Source organism: Taudactylus pleione, unplaced genomic scaffold, assembly GCF_031769625.1.
Source record: "Taudactylus pleione unplaced genomic scaffold, aTauple2 ptg001137l, whole genome shotgun sequence".
In the NCBI taxonomy this organism is placed as follows: domain Eukaryota; kingdom Metazoa; phylum Chordata; class Amphibia; order Anura; family Myobatrachidae; genus Taudactylus; species Taudactylus pleione.
This window is the reverse complement of record NW_028285538.1, coordinates 422883-437933: the sequence shown is the minus strand read 5'-3', so window position 1 is coordinate 437933 and position 15051 is coordinate 422883. Positions and strand designations below refer to the sequence as shown.

Genomic DNA, 15051 nt, shown 5'->3' with positions numbered 1-15051 from the left:
GAATTACTTTTGGACTAATCCCAATGTCATAAAGCAGTCAGCTTTACTTCGGAGAATTAACATTCAATGCACATGAAGTATTTGTGCTGATGGGGAATCTAACAGACATAGAACATGCTACGGAAACGGTAACAGTGTACAGTCAAAGAATACATTTATATAAATGGTTTCATTTGGATTCTTAATTCTATCTCACAGTCACATGTAGGGGTATATAAGGTCGATACCGATCGATGTAAAATCGATCAAAGTTGATCAACATCGATTTTGTGCTTCTGGTGCTAATCACACATTTACTAACAGACAATTTTTTTTTTTTAAGTATTAGTAAATGTGTGATATAGTCCCAGAAACACAACATCGATGTTGTTCAATTTTTATCGATTTTAAATCGATCAAAATCGACCTTTAGTGAATATACTACATAGTGTCTTAATAAGGTGCGTCTTTCCCTCCTAGGTTATGTATTATTAATGTTGTTGCACTGTGCTCCTGTCTATTACAGTCAATTTGTTCTGTTGATATTATTCCAAAGTCTCCCACATCCAATATTCTCTCTGCTCCTCGGATGCTTTCCTTATTCTATTCAGCGTTTGTCGGATATTATTTACTGTTGATTTTCTCATTTGCATCATTTGCATGGTTAGCAGCAGCTCATGTACACGTCTAGTTTATTCTGCTGTTGGGAAGTAGATTCTGTGCAATGTGAAGCGGCAGATAAGACATGGACTGAATGACTAATTACTCATTTGTTGGGTCTTTTCATTTTCTCCAAGAGTTTTACATTTGTTTCAATTCCTGAATGTAAAATATGCTGTGACAACGTTATTATCTCAGATTGTGAAGAAAGTGGAATTATGATAAAGTGATACACTGCAATTTACTGCACATAAGTGTATCACCAGGCACAATAATGCTTCTGATTCAGAATCAGATGTGGACGCAAATGCCATCTGATTTCTCCCGGATTGCAATTGCAAAAATATACTAATGACTCACTCGCTGTCCGGTGCTTAAAAACGCCCACTGACAGCATCTCACATCCGCCGCTCTGCACAAAACCAGCAACATGAAATGCAGATCAGACAGCCATCAGCTTCTGAGGAAATCTAAACTGCCGCAGACATAGCGGGTGTCCAGACACGCAGAGGGTTCTCCAGCTGCCAGCATGAACGCAGTGACTAATTTATGGACGTCCAGAAAACAGTGTTTAAACGACATGTCTGTGTATTTCTAACTACCACGGTTACCTCACCCAAACGCTGACTACTCAAATAGCCAATGGTATTGAGGATGATCTGATGCTGCATCTTAGGATGCAGCACTCAGATCTGCAATGCTGTAAGGAGGTTACCTTTTCTCCTCTTGCTGCATTAGCATATTTTCCCGCAGCAGCGATGTGAACTGCGTTTATCTCTGAATCAAGCCCAATGTACAGGATAAGGGCTTTTGGGAGCACATGTGACTATCTCACACTGATTATAGGTTAAACCATTAAATGACAAATGAGCCATTAAAACTAATGGAAAATAAACTATGAGGATGGTGTGTAATCAATAAAAGTAATTAAAAATAGAGTGAAAAACACTTTTGGGTTCAATATAGAGTTGTGAAACCGCGTGATTTGTTATCATTGATAAATCCGATTTTATATCAAAAGAATATTTGGTGCTCTTGTTGTACAACTCTTCTAAAATAGAAAAGATAAACAAAAAAACAGGCGCTAAAGAATGAGTATGTCCAATCCTAAAGTAAACTTTGTAAAAATATGATGATATTGCTCCTGCAGCTCACCTAGTCACGAGAAGGAGCTGTGACCTTCAAACAAAATGTAAACAACGGCAAACAAAGGGAAGCGCTGGAGCAATTCACATACGTATAAATTTAATACAATAATAAATACAATACATATACTAGAAAGCACTAAAAAAAAAATATATATATATATATACAGTCAGGTGCATAAATATTGGGACATTGACAGAATTTTCATATTTTGGCCTCTATTCCCCACCACAATGGCTTTGAAATTAAACAAACAAGATGTGCTTTATCTGCAGACTTTCAGATTTAATTTGAGGGAAATTACATCCAAATCAGGTGAACGGTGTAAGAATTACAACGGTTTTTATATGTGCCTCCCACTTTTTAAGGGGCCAAAAGTAATGGGACAAACTAAACAATCCTAAATCTAACTTTCACTTTTTAATACTTTGTTGCAAATCCTGGAACGCATAGACATCACCAGACGCTGGGTTTCATCCCTGGTGATGCTCTGCCAGGCCTCTACTGCAAATGTCTTCAGTTCCTGCTTGTTCTTGGGGCATTTTCCCTTCAGTTTGGTCTTCATCAAGTGAAATGCATGCTCAATCGGATTCAGATCAGGGGATTGACTTGGTCATTGCATAACATTCCACTTTTTAGCCTTAAAAAACTCTTTGGTTGCTTTTGCAGTATGCTTCGGGTCATTGTCCATCTGCACTGTGAAGCGCCTCCCAATGAGTTCTGAAGCATTTGACTGAATATGAGCATATAATATTGCCCGAAACACTTCAGAATTCATTCTGCTGCTTTTGTCAGCAGTCACATCATCAATAAATACAAGAGAACCAGTTCAATTGGCAGCCATACATGCCCACGCCATGACACTATCACCACCATGCTTCACTGATGAGGTGGTATGTTTTGGATCATGAGCAGTTCCTTTCCTTCTCCATACTCTTCTCTTCCCATCACTCTGGTACAAGTTGATCTTTGTCTCATCTGTCCATAGGATGTTGTTCCAGAACTGTAAAGGCTTTTTTAGATGTTGATTGGCAAACTCTAATCTGGTCTTCCTGTTTTTGAGACTCACCAATGGTTTACATCTTGTGGTGAACCCTCTATATTCACTCTTGTGAAGTCTTCTCTTGATTGTTGACTTTGACACATATACACTTACCTCCTGGAGAGTGTTCTTGATTTGGCCAAGTGTTGTGAAGGGGTTTTTCTTTACCAGGGAAAAAATTCTTCTGTCATCCACCATAGTTGTTTTCCGTGGTCTTCCGGGTCTTTTGGTGTTGCTGAGCTCTCCGGTGCGTTCTTTCTTTTTAAGAATGTTCCAAACAGTTGATTTGGCCACAGCTCATGTTTTTGCTATCTCTCTGATGGGTTTGTTTTGATTTTTCATCCTAATGATGGCTTGCTTCACTGATAGTGACCGCTCTTTGGATCTCATATTGAGAGTCGACAGCAACTGATTCCAAAATGCAAATGTCACACCTAGAATCAACTCCAGACCTTTTACCTGCTTAATTGATAATGAAATAACAAGGGAATAGTCCACACCTGTCCATGAAATAGCTTTTGAGTTGATAGTCCCATTACTTTTGGCCCCTTAAAAAGTGGGAGGCACATATAGAAACCATTGTAATTCCTACACCGTTCACCTGATTTGGATGTAATTACCCTCAAATTAAATCTGAAAGTCTGCAGTTAAAGCACATCTTGTTTGTTTCATTTCAAAGCCATTGTGGTGGTGACTAGAGGCCAAAGTATGAAAATTCTGTCAATATCCCAATATTTATGCACCTGACTGTATGTATATATATATATATATATATATATATATAATATATGATGCAATCGGGAAAACGGCTGACGTGATCCCGACAGCCGGCTTCCCGACTGCTTTATCCCGGCGTGGGTTAAATGACAGGCGTCTATATCTAGGCGCCCGGCATCCCAATCGAAGGGATGTCGGGTGCTGCGAGCGGACAGCCGCGGGGGGGTGGGTTAGTTTTAGCGCACCCGGGGGGGACTTAGGGTTAGGCACCCCCCGGGAGGGTTAGGCTAGGGGGAGGGAGGGTTAGGGTTAGGCACCCCATGTGGGGACTTGAGGTTAGGCACCCCCCCAGGGGACTTAGGTTTAGGCAGCGGGGAAGGGGGGGAGTTAGGGTTAGGCACTTACAGGGGGGATTAGGGTTAGGCACTTGGGGGGGAGGTTAGGGTTAGGCACCCCTAAGGAGAGTTAGGATCAGGGGGGTTAGATTAGGTTAGTTATTACTTACCTGAGGACGATCGGGATTTCCAGCGCTGTCGGAGTGCCGCTGCCGGGATCTGTTCATCTGTCGGGCTGCCGCTGCCGGGATCTGTTCATCTGTCGGGCTGACGCTGCCGTGCGGCCGGCGGTATTTCATACCGATTCCATATATATATATATATATATATATATATATATATATATATATAATCAATTCATAGACAATGGTGTATGAATAATTAAAAAACCCAAATAAATCTTGTGTGCACACAGAATAGGTATATTCTATCAAAATAATACCACGGCCTTTAGAGATAATCATGGATGATGTAAACAAATCTCTTAATGGAAAAAAGTCAACTATTCTAAAAGCTTTCAGATTGCCCTGTGATCGACATACGATGTATAACTACATAAGGTTCCTAACATCTCCTGTTGTTCTTCCCACTCATTCTTTACTCTACATTCAATCTGGCAGCAATATTACAAATCTGGGTTCCACTCTGTCTCCAGACACTTATCTGTCACTATTACCTCCCACAACGTTTCTCATGCCAGGTATTGTGGGAGATACAGTACGAATTTAATTCAGTGTTTTACTGCTTCCATTTCTATCACATGTTCTATCACATTATACATAACACCAGTACTTTCTTTTCATTCTATCCTTCATATATAATTTCTATAATATTACATGGGTGGTTTTTTGTAGAAGTTTCTTTCTTGGACCACCAGTTTGAGGTGGTGACACATTTTCGACACCCTTTACCCTAAATTTAAATTTTTTTCAGGGAGCTGTTTGTTACATTCATTGACTCATTACATTGTGTAGCATTGCTCTTAATGGTAACTGTAGGAGGAGGTACTCAGTAATTTTGTCTGTATACCTGCAATTCCCCATCTCATTGTTTGAACCAGTTGGGCAGGTTGCCTAGGAGACACAGGCAGCTTCTCTTCTCTCGTGGGCTGTCTCTCAAGTGCTGCAGATCATTCATTAGGAGACGGCTGCTATTCAAACTACACTCCATTGGATATCCAGCCATTAAATATCTGCCTTACCATTTCACTAGTGCCAGTGATAATTCCTGCTCAGAAGATTCTATCTGTGCTCCTGAACAGTTTGATATTTTGATTCCTGGTTTTGACTTTGGCTTATTCTCCATGACTTTGATATTGTTCTGCATCCCAGACCTTTGAGTGACTCTGACTCTAAGGGTGTGAGAGAGCGATGCCGTAGCCCCTCGGCGGAGGGCCCTAGGGGCAGCACTGCCACTGCCTAAAATGGCAGCTAGCAGCGCTGCTGAAAAGCTCCCTGAAACACCAAAAGGATGCTCTGAGCATGCACCCTGCAACCTGTAGATACGCCATGAACATCCACTGCTTTACTTTCTTGTGGCGGAGACCACGCCCCCTTCGTGTGACATCATGACATCATGTGTTAGGGGCACGGCACAGGGTGGCACAGAGCCTTGCTCTTTTGCTGCCCTGACTATTGTTCTGCCTCAGGACTTGATATTAGATAATTTTGCGGTTTTGTTATCCATTATCTTCATTATTTTACAATGAACTGCACCAGTAGTATTGTAATAATAATAATAATAATAGTCATTATGTCTCAGAGTTACTCAATTTGCAGCATTAATATTGAAACTTGCTGTGGTTTTATTTGTGTTGTTTATTTGTTAGACCAAATCTGACTCCTGTATTATCCTTCAGAATTACACTAACCATTGATTAGCCATCAGGGCCGTAACAGGGCACAAATGCGACCTGTAACGGTCCCGTCCCTGAACGCGTGATGTCATGACATCACGTACATGATGTAAAGAAAAAGGGGCGGGGCTAGCAGCACCGGTAAGTGCAGCACTGACCGGGCATCCTGAGGATGCCTGGGTGGCTGCACAAACTGCAGTGTGCTCGTCTGTAGTTTTGACACTGCACAAGCGATACTGGCTGCAGGGTGCCGTTCCAGATACCCTGCTAGCCAGGAGCAAGGGCTGTCCACAGAGACCTTGCATTCTGTGCAGCAACACCAGTTGCACACCCCTAGTTATAGCCTTGTAACCCATTACTACAGAAGCTAAAGTTCTGGCAGCATCTAAGTACCGGTAAGCATACCTTGCTTTATGGGAAAGGTGAATGTTATAGGTCAGACAAATGGTTCTGGTTCTAAAGGCTAAAATGGATGGTACAGTAGTATTTGATTTAATCAAGAATATGCAATAGGTCCATTTACTTTAAAAAAAATATTGGGGTGTCCTGATTCAAAAATGTCATGCATAGACATAGTAAGTGGCAGTACAAATATTTGGCTTGCACAAAGCACTCACATTACTGGCTGTTCTAGGTCCATTATAAAGGGTGGCTTGTGATTTCCTCATATACCCACAGGATTATCTCTCATGCTTCTCTCTGTTTTCCTTTCCTCTATTTAGATTATAAGGTCTTGGGATAGGGAACTTTTATTTCTTCTCATTACTGTGCCATTTATTTCCTCTTCTAATCTGCATCCTTATCTGTAACACGCCATGTTTTATAGCATGGCATCTACTGGTGGCAATATATAAAAAGCTGTACATACCTAACATGTTAGTATTATATAGTGGCTCGTGAATTGCTTACCAAAGTCAGCCATATCTGAAAAAAATTGGCATGTTTTTCCTTTCTCTTCAAGGAGCATTTGCAATTGTAATTCCACTTTATCTCTGAAACGGCACATGTGAAAAACGTCAGACAATTTCACTGAATTAGAAAAGTGCAGCTTGCTAAACAAATTACTTTTCACAAGCAGAAACCAGGAAATAGGTTTTGTTTCACGAATTAAAGTGTAATATCATATAAAATGGTATGCTGGGAAATACATTGTATTGGAATAACTCTTGATGCTACAAGTTGGACTAGAAAACCCCTGTTGAAAATTCAAAAACATTTTGGCACCATGGAAACAACAACTTGGGACATATCCTATCAGTTGGGGTGTCAAACAGAGTAATTTATTTCTGCAACATTTAACTATATCTACGCTGTGCCCTGCATTCTCCCTAAATTGACCAAATAACATAAGAATCAGTGGTGATTTTTAAAGTTATTTTTTCAATGTAGGGAGGACGGCTGTCTAGCATTTTGGACATATTAGGCAATGTTTAATTTGCAACATGGTGCAATCTTGCCCTTTAGTTATGTGCACACTGGTTGAAACCAATTCTTACCATACAGTCTTATTCTCCCCAAATAACTAGCAAACCAGATCAACATATGATCAGAATCAAAGAGTTGTCGGCTTTTACTGCATGAGAATACAGTTGGAAAGTAACCATGATCTCCCAGCATGTGCACCCATTAAAACCAGTTGCTTAGCTTGAGTGCCAAGAGTCCAGATCAATCGGTTTTGATCACCCATATACCTAGCTACAGAATTGGTTATTTGGTACTCAGGCTGAGCAACCAACTCTGGGCCTGATTCAGACCCGGTCGCAAGCGCTGAGCGCTCATAACCAGGTCGATGGAGGCCCAGAGCGCATGCGCACGACAGATTTTCAACTTGAAAACTATCCCCACTATGTGCAAACGGGAACTCGCAGGGACAGTGGTTGCAATAACTACTATCCCAGCAAGTTGTATCCCCAGCATTTTATTGAAGTCTTTCATGTTTGTGAAAGACTTCTCCGGTAGAAGCTGACACTGCGCATGTGCACATTGTCAGTATCCTCCACCGGCCGGAGGCTGTGGGAGAGAGACCAGAAGATCTCTCTCCTACTTGCAAGCCTCCATAAGCTTAAAGCAGTCTACATCATCTGAAAATGGTGTAGGCTACCGGGGCCAAACTCTGATAAGCTTTGCTTTTTGGAGTTTGGTACATAGGGCTGAGTTCATATTCCCCATTAATAATAATGGGGACTGCATTCTGCAATGCTAATTAGTAGGGGTGAGCGGGTTCGGATTTCTGAAATCCGAACCCCCCCGAGCCCCCCCGATCCGAGGCAGATCCGAGTCAGGCTCGACTTTTCCCGCCTGACTCGGATCTGAAATCGAGGCAAAACGTCATCACCCCGCCTTCCGAGTCTCGCAGGTTTTGGAACCTATATAAGGTACCCGCGTCGACGCCATTTTCTCACTCGGCTGTGGACAGTGAAGAGGGAGGGTGGGAGTTAGGGCTGGCTGGGCTGTGTAGTGTAGTGTAGTGTAGTGTAGTGCAGAGTAGTGTTGTGCTGTGCTGTGCTGCGCTGCTGTTGTCCACTACTTCAAACTCCATAGGGGCTGGCTGTGTTGTGCTGTGCTGCTGTTGTTAATAGGGGCTGTGTCCACTACTTCAAAGTCCATAGGGGCTGGCTGGACTGTGTTGTGCAGTCAGTTCTCCATAGGGGCTGTGTCCACTCCAAAGTCCTGTGCAGTGTCCCAGTCCTAAAGGGGTGCTGTAGTGTTGTCCAGGGGGTGCTCTGTCCATCAGGGGTGCTCCCCCCAAGTGCTAAAAAAATTATATTTTTTGTGTGTTTGTGAATTGTGTGCGCAGTAGCCGCACGTGCATCAACAAAGTAGTGCCAAGCGTGCGCCTGTGTCATAAGTAAAGGGCCGGCTGGCTTGACCGTTAAAGGGTGCTGTAACCCCCAAAGTACACTCCAGTCCAAACCAAAAAAAAAATTATTTTCTGTATTTGTGAATTGTGTGCGCAGTAGCCGCACGTGCATAAACAAAGTAGTGCCAAGCGTGCGCCTGTGTCATAAGTAAAGGGCCGGCTGGCTTGACCGTTAAAGGGTGCTGTAACCCCCAAAGTACACTCCAGTCCAAACCAAAAAAAAAATTATTTTCTGTGTTTGTGAATTGTGTGCGCAGTAGCCGCACGTGCATCAACAAAGTAGTGCCAAGCGTGCGCCTGTGTCATAAGTAAAGGGCCGGCTGGCTTGACCGTTAAAGGGTGCTGTAACCCCCAAAGTACACTCCAAACCAAAAAAATATATATTTTCTGTGTTTGTGAATTGTGTGCGCAGTAGCCGCACGTGCATCAACAAAGTAGTGCCAAGCGTGCGCCTGTGTCATAAGTAAAGGGCCGGCTGGCTTGACCGTTAAAGGGTGCTGTAACCCCCAAAGTACACTCCAAACCAAAAAAATATATATTTTCTGTGTTTGTGAATTGTGTGCGGAGTAGCCGCACGTGCATCAACAAAATAGTGCCAAGCATGCGCCTGTGTCATAAGTAAAGGGCCGGCTGGCTTGACCGTTAAAGGGTGCTGTAACCCCCAAAGTACACTCCAAACCAAAAAAATATATATTTTCTGTGTTTGTGAATTGTGTGCGCAGTAGCCGCACGTGCATCAACAAAGGAGCAGCGCCAAGCGTGCGCCTGTGTCCCATAAGTAAAGAGTCGGCTGGCTCATTTCTTAAAGGCTGGTGTAACCCACAAAGTGCACTACTCTCCAGCAAAAATAAAAAAATATTTTCTGTGTTTAGCCGCACGTATATATCAAATCGATATAACATAAATGGAGGACTAAACTTTCTCCGATAAAAATAAAATAGAGAAAGATCAAGAACCACTTCCTCCTAGTGCTGAAGCTGCTGCCACTAGTCATGACATAGACGATAACATGCCATCAACGTCGTCTGCCAAGGCCGATGCCCAATGTCATAATAGAGGGCACATACAATCCCAAATGACAAAGTTCAGGAAAATGACCTTGAAAAAAACATTTAAATCAGCTGAAGAGAAACGTAAACTTGCCAATATGCCATTTACGACACGGAGTGGCAAGGAACGGCTAAGGTCGATCCCTAGTATGTTCATGACTAGTGGTTCAGCTTCACATGACGATGGAAGCCCTCCTCCCACTAAAAAAATCAAAAGAGTTAAGCTGGCAAAAGCACAGCGAAGAACTGTGCTTTCTAAGAAGATATCACAAATCCCCAAGGAGAGTCCAAGTGTGGTGGTGGTTGCGATGCCTGACCTTCCCAGCACTGGACGGGAAGAGGTGGCTCTTTCCACCATTTGCACGCCCCCTGCAAGTGCTGAAAGGAGCACCCACAGTCCACTTGCTGATATGCAAATTGAAGATGTCACTGTTGAAGTACAACAGGATGAGGATACTGGTGTAGCTGGCGCTGAGGAGGAAGTTGGCGAGGAGGATTCTGATGGTGATGTGGTTTGTTTAAATCAGGTTCCGGGGGAGACAGTTGTTGTCCGTGGGATGAAAAAGCCCATCACGGTCATGCCTGGGCAGAAGACCAAACATTCCACCTCTTTGGTCTGGCAATATTTCTATCCAAATCCGGACAACAACTGTCTTGCCATATGTACCTTATGTAAAGGTGGAATAAGTAGGGGTAGGGACGTTAACCACCTAGGAACATCCTCCCTTATACGGCACCTGCAGCGCGTTCATAATAAGTTACTGTCAAGTTCAGAAACTTTGGCTAAGACCGTAAGCAGTCCAGGGACACCTAAATCCCGTTGTCCTGTTGTATCCAAGCGCCTGCAAACCACACCGTCAACTCCCTCCTCGTCAATTTCCTCCTTAGTCAGGATCGGAAGTAGTCCTGCAGGCCATGTCACTGGCATGACTGACTCTCCTATCGGGGATTCCTCTGGAGGATCCTGCATTGCTACGCCTCCTGCTGCCGCTGCTGCTGTTGCTGCTGCTGGGAGTCGTTCATCATCCCAGAGAGGAAGTAGGAACACCACTACTTTTACTAAACAATTGACCCTCCAACAGTCCTTAGCGAGGAGGATGAAGTACGACAGCAGTCATCCTGAAGCAAAACGTATAACTGAGGCCTTGACTGCTATGTTGGTGTTAGACGTGCGTCCTGTATCCGCCATTAGTGCAGTGGGATTTAGACAATTGATGGAGGTAGTGTGTCCCCGGTTCCAAATCCCGTCTAGATTCCACTTCACTAGGCAGGCGATACCGAGACTGTACAGAAACGTCAGAAAAAGTGTCCTCAGTGTCCTGAAAAATGCCGTTGTACCCAATGTCCACTTAACCACGGACATGTGGACAAGTGGAACAGGGCAGACTAAGGACTATATGACTGTGACAGCCCACTGGGTAGATGTATCACCTTACGCAGCAACAGCAGCAGCGTCACCAGTCGCAGCATCTCAGAAACGCCAGCTCGTTCCAAGGCAGGCTACGCTGTGTATCACCGGTTTCAGTAAGAGGCACACCGCCGACAACCTCTTAGAGAAACTGAGGGAAATCATCGCCCAGTGGCTTACCCCACTTAGACTCTCCTGGGGATTTGTGATATCTGACAATGCCACCAATATTGTGCGGGCATTACATCTGGGCAAATTCCAGCACATCCCATGTTTTGCTCACACAATAAACTTGGTGGTGCAGAATTTTCTGAAAAGCGACAGGGGCGTGCAGGAGACGCTTTGGGTGGCCCGAAAAATTTCTGGCCACTTTCGCCATTCAGCAACTGCGTGCCGAAGACTGGAGCGCCAGCAAACACTCTTGAACCTGCCCCGCCATCACCTGAAGCAAGAGGTTGTGACGCGGTGGAACTCAACCCTCTATATGCTTCAGAGGATGGAGGAGCAGCAAAAGGCCATTCAAGCCTATACATCCACCTATGACATAGGCAAAGGAGGGGGTATGCACCTGACTCAAGCGCAGTGGAGAATGATTTCCGTGTTGTGCAAGGTTCTCCAGCCCTTCGAACTTGCCACACGTGAAGTCAGTTCAGACACTGCCAGCTTGAGTCAGGTCATTCCCCTCATCAGGCTTTTGCAGAAGCAGCTGGAGAAAGTGAAGGAGGAGCTAAGACGGAGCGATTCCGCTCGGCATGTGGGACTTGTGGATGAAGCCCTTCATTCGCTTTGCCAGGATTCCAGGGTGGTCAATCTGTTGAAATCAGACCACTACATTTTGGCCACCGTGCTCGATCCTAGGTTTAAAGCCTATGTGGTGTCTCTCTTTCCGGCCGACACAAGCCTGCAGAGGTGCAAAGACCTGCTGGTGAACACACTGTCAGCTGAAGCGGAACGTGACACGTCAACAGCTCCTTCTTCATTTTCTCCAGCAACTGGGGCTGCCAGGAAAAAACTTAGGTATCCTAAGCAACCCGCTGGCGGTGATGCAGGGCAGGCAGGACCAAGTTTGGACATCTGGTCCGGACTGAAGGACCTGGCAACAATTTCTGACATGTCTACTGTCACTGCATATGATACTGTCACCATTGACAGAATGGTGGAGGATTACATCGGTGACAGCATCCAAGTAGGCATGTCAGACAGTCCATACCTGTACTGGCAGGAAAAAGAGGCAATTTGGAGGCCCCTGTACAAACTGGCTCTATTTTACCTGAGTTGCCCCCCCTCCAGTGTGTACTCCGAAAGAGTGTTTAGTGCAGCCGGGAACCTTGTCAGCGAAAGGCGTAGGAGGTTGCTTTCACAGAATGTGGAGAAGATGATGTTCATCAAAATGAATTATCAGCTCTTCCAGGGAGACCAGCCTCCAGAACGTACAGAGGGACCTGTGGTGGTGGATTCAAGTGGGGACGAGTTAATACTTTGTGAGGATGAGGATGTACACACTGAAGAGGGTGAGGAATCGGTGGATGAGAATGACATCTTGCCTCCGTAGAGCCAGTTTGTGCAGGGACAGATTAATTGCCAGCTTGTTTTGTGGGGGCCCAAACGAACCAATCATTTCAGCCACAGTCGTGTGGCAGACCCTGGCGCTGAAATTATTGGTTTGTTAAAGTGTGCATGTCCTGTTTATACAACATAAGGGTGGGTGGGAGGGCCCAAGGACAATTCCATCTTGCACCTCTTTTTTTTCTTTGCATTATGTACAGTTTGGGGCCTAGTTTTTCAAACTGCCATCCTGTCTGCCACTGCAGTACCACGCCTAGATGGGTCACGTGTTTGTGCCGCCCACTCGTGTCGCTTAGCATAGTCATCCATCTACCTCGGTGCAACCTTTTGGACATAAAAACACTATTGTGAGGTGTGAGGTGTTCAGAATAGACTGGAAATGAGTGGAAATTACGGTTATTGAGGTTAATAATAGCATAGGAGCAGAAAAACCTACAAATTCTGTGATTTTAGCTGTTTTTATGCTTTTTTTCAAAAAAATACAGATCCAAAACACAAAACCCAGAACCCAAAACACGGAAGGGTGGTTTTGGCAAAACCAATCCAGATCCAAAACACGAAGAAAGATCCAGATCCAAAACCAAAACACAAAACACGAAAAGTGGCCGGTGCACACCCCTACTAATTAGCACTTTGCCTGATATTTCTGTGACATCTCCTGCATTGTGCTATTAGTACATAGCAACAGCTCATAAAAGTATGCAGAAACTGCATTTTCTACATAATATTATGAACATAAATGCTTGATACATAGGTCCCTTAGTATGAAATGACCATTTTATATTTTCACTACCCTAGAAAATAAATATTGGCTAACTGGCTGAACATTTCCAGTATGTGAATTAATAATGTAGCCCATGAAACAATAGTGAGAAGTTTCACTGAAACTACAGCACTTACAAAAAGTTCTCAAGTGCTCATGAATACGGTGTCAAATCTGTACACAAAGCACTCAGCCCATTCACTGAAAGAATAATCACATTTCATGTGACTAAGGAAGTTAGAGAGCCGTAATATAACAGTACAGATACTGAGGAAATTACATATCTAATTACAGGTTTTGGCTTTCTTACCTACTTTCGCTCAATCGTTTTTGCTCTTTCCACCACACCTGTGAGTGCTGCTTGATTAGCATTTGGTCTTTTGTCATTTTAGAGGCATGCTGAATTTTCTTGATCTGCATGAAGAAAAATAGTTGGAAATGGAAATGATGTTAAATTGACCAGTAAATCATACATTCAGGAGTTTGCAGCCTCAGAGGCAACCAAGTGGTTAGCTAGCGAGAGCCACAACCGCCACTGATGGGAACGAGGTGTGTTTCAATTCTAAAGCTGGGTACACATTGGACGACCTACGTACCCAGCCGACGGCAGATGCGACGGACGACATATCGTGAGGTCCGTACAGACCACACAATTTGGTGAACTACCACACGATATGGCGTTCCCACGCCGCATCCAATTGCATGGAATCGTCAGTCACATCTTCATATTGAGCAGCATGTAGGGTCGACCTGAAAATGCGGCGGACGCCGCCATGGGAGCTATGTAAATAACTGGTAATAAATAATAAAGAAATTAAGTTCAATAACTATAAGGTTTATGTGTCTATTTCATAAATACCTCCCAAGAAATCTTATATATCACTGCTTATTGCAGCCAAAGAAAATCTGTTTTATTACAATCTATTTAACAAAAAGTCACTGGAGCAGCTGAGCGATACTCAGCTCCCTGGCACACTGTCTTACTGCATGGCAGGCCTGTCAGTTGTCAAGGAGCATATGTGTAAGGTGGCTTATTGCCTGCTGAATGCACACTAGAAGCCCATATTCAGGCTCGAAGTTCCTGATTTCTATAAAGAAATAAAATATACTTATAAAAACCCGAAAAAATGCTTTATTTCAATTATAAAGTGTTTTTTCCTGGTGGCAAAATCGTCTAACAACATCCTGAGATGGTGTTAGCTATTGGAAGACAGCTGTGGTCCTTGAATTATTAAATACTAGCTGGGATACCCAGAGGCATAACCTGGGTATTTGCCGCCCATGCATTATGAAAAATAGCGCCCCCCCCAACTGTGTGTGTGCATGCCTTCCGTGTGCGGGTAGAAATGGGCGTGGCCACTGAAAAATGGGGGCATGTCAACATGACATGCCATCGTTTCTCGTCACTCTTGGAATATGACTTTCCATTCCAGTTTAATCCCAGGTATGACTGTATTTTAGATTAATAAGAATGTGTAGTAGCTTGATATAGTTAGAATGCCCAGGCTTTCACTGTAGTAGCAGGTGGCTCCATTGGTAAGGTGAATGACTGTAAAGCATGAAGGTGCTAAGTTCAAATTCTAGCTATGACTGTATCTTAGATTAATAAGAATGTGAACTAGTCTGATATAGTTAGAAGAATTCACAAGCTTTCGCTGTAGTAGCACGTGG

The 15051-nt window shown here is 43.7% G+C and overlaps 1 protein-coding gene across 1 annotated transcript in view; it reads right to left on the bottom strand.

The window, feature by feature from the left end:
* CCDC148 (coiled-coil domain containing 148) overlaps positions 1–15051 on the bottom strand; it is a 304783-nt gene that overhangs the window by 82556 nt on the left and 207176 nt on the right. Inside the window, exons 4-5 of the mRNA XM_088461987.1 lie at positions 13691–13794; positions 6644–6726 (exon numbers count right to left, since the gene is read on the bottom strand). Of these exons, the coding sequence (XP_088318113.1) occupies positions 6644–6726; positions 13691–13794 (187 nt within the window). The remainder of the gene's footprint in view (positions 1–6643; positions 6727–13690; positions 13795–15051) is intronic.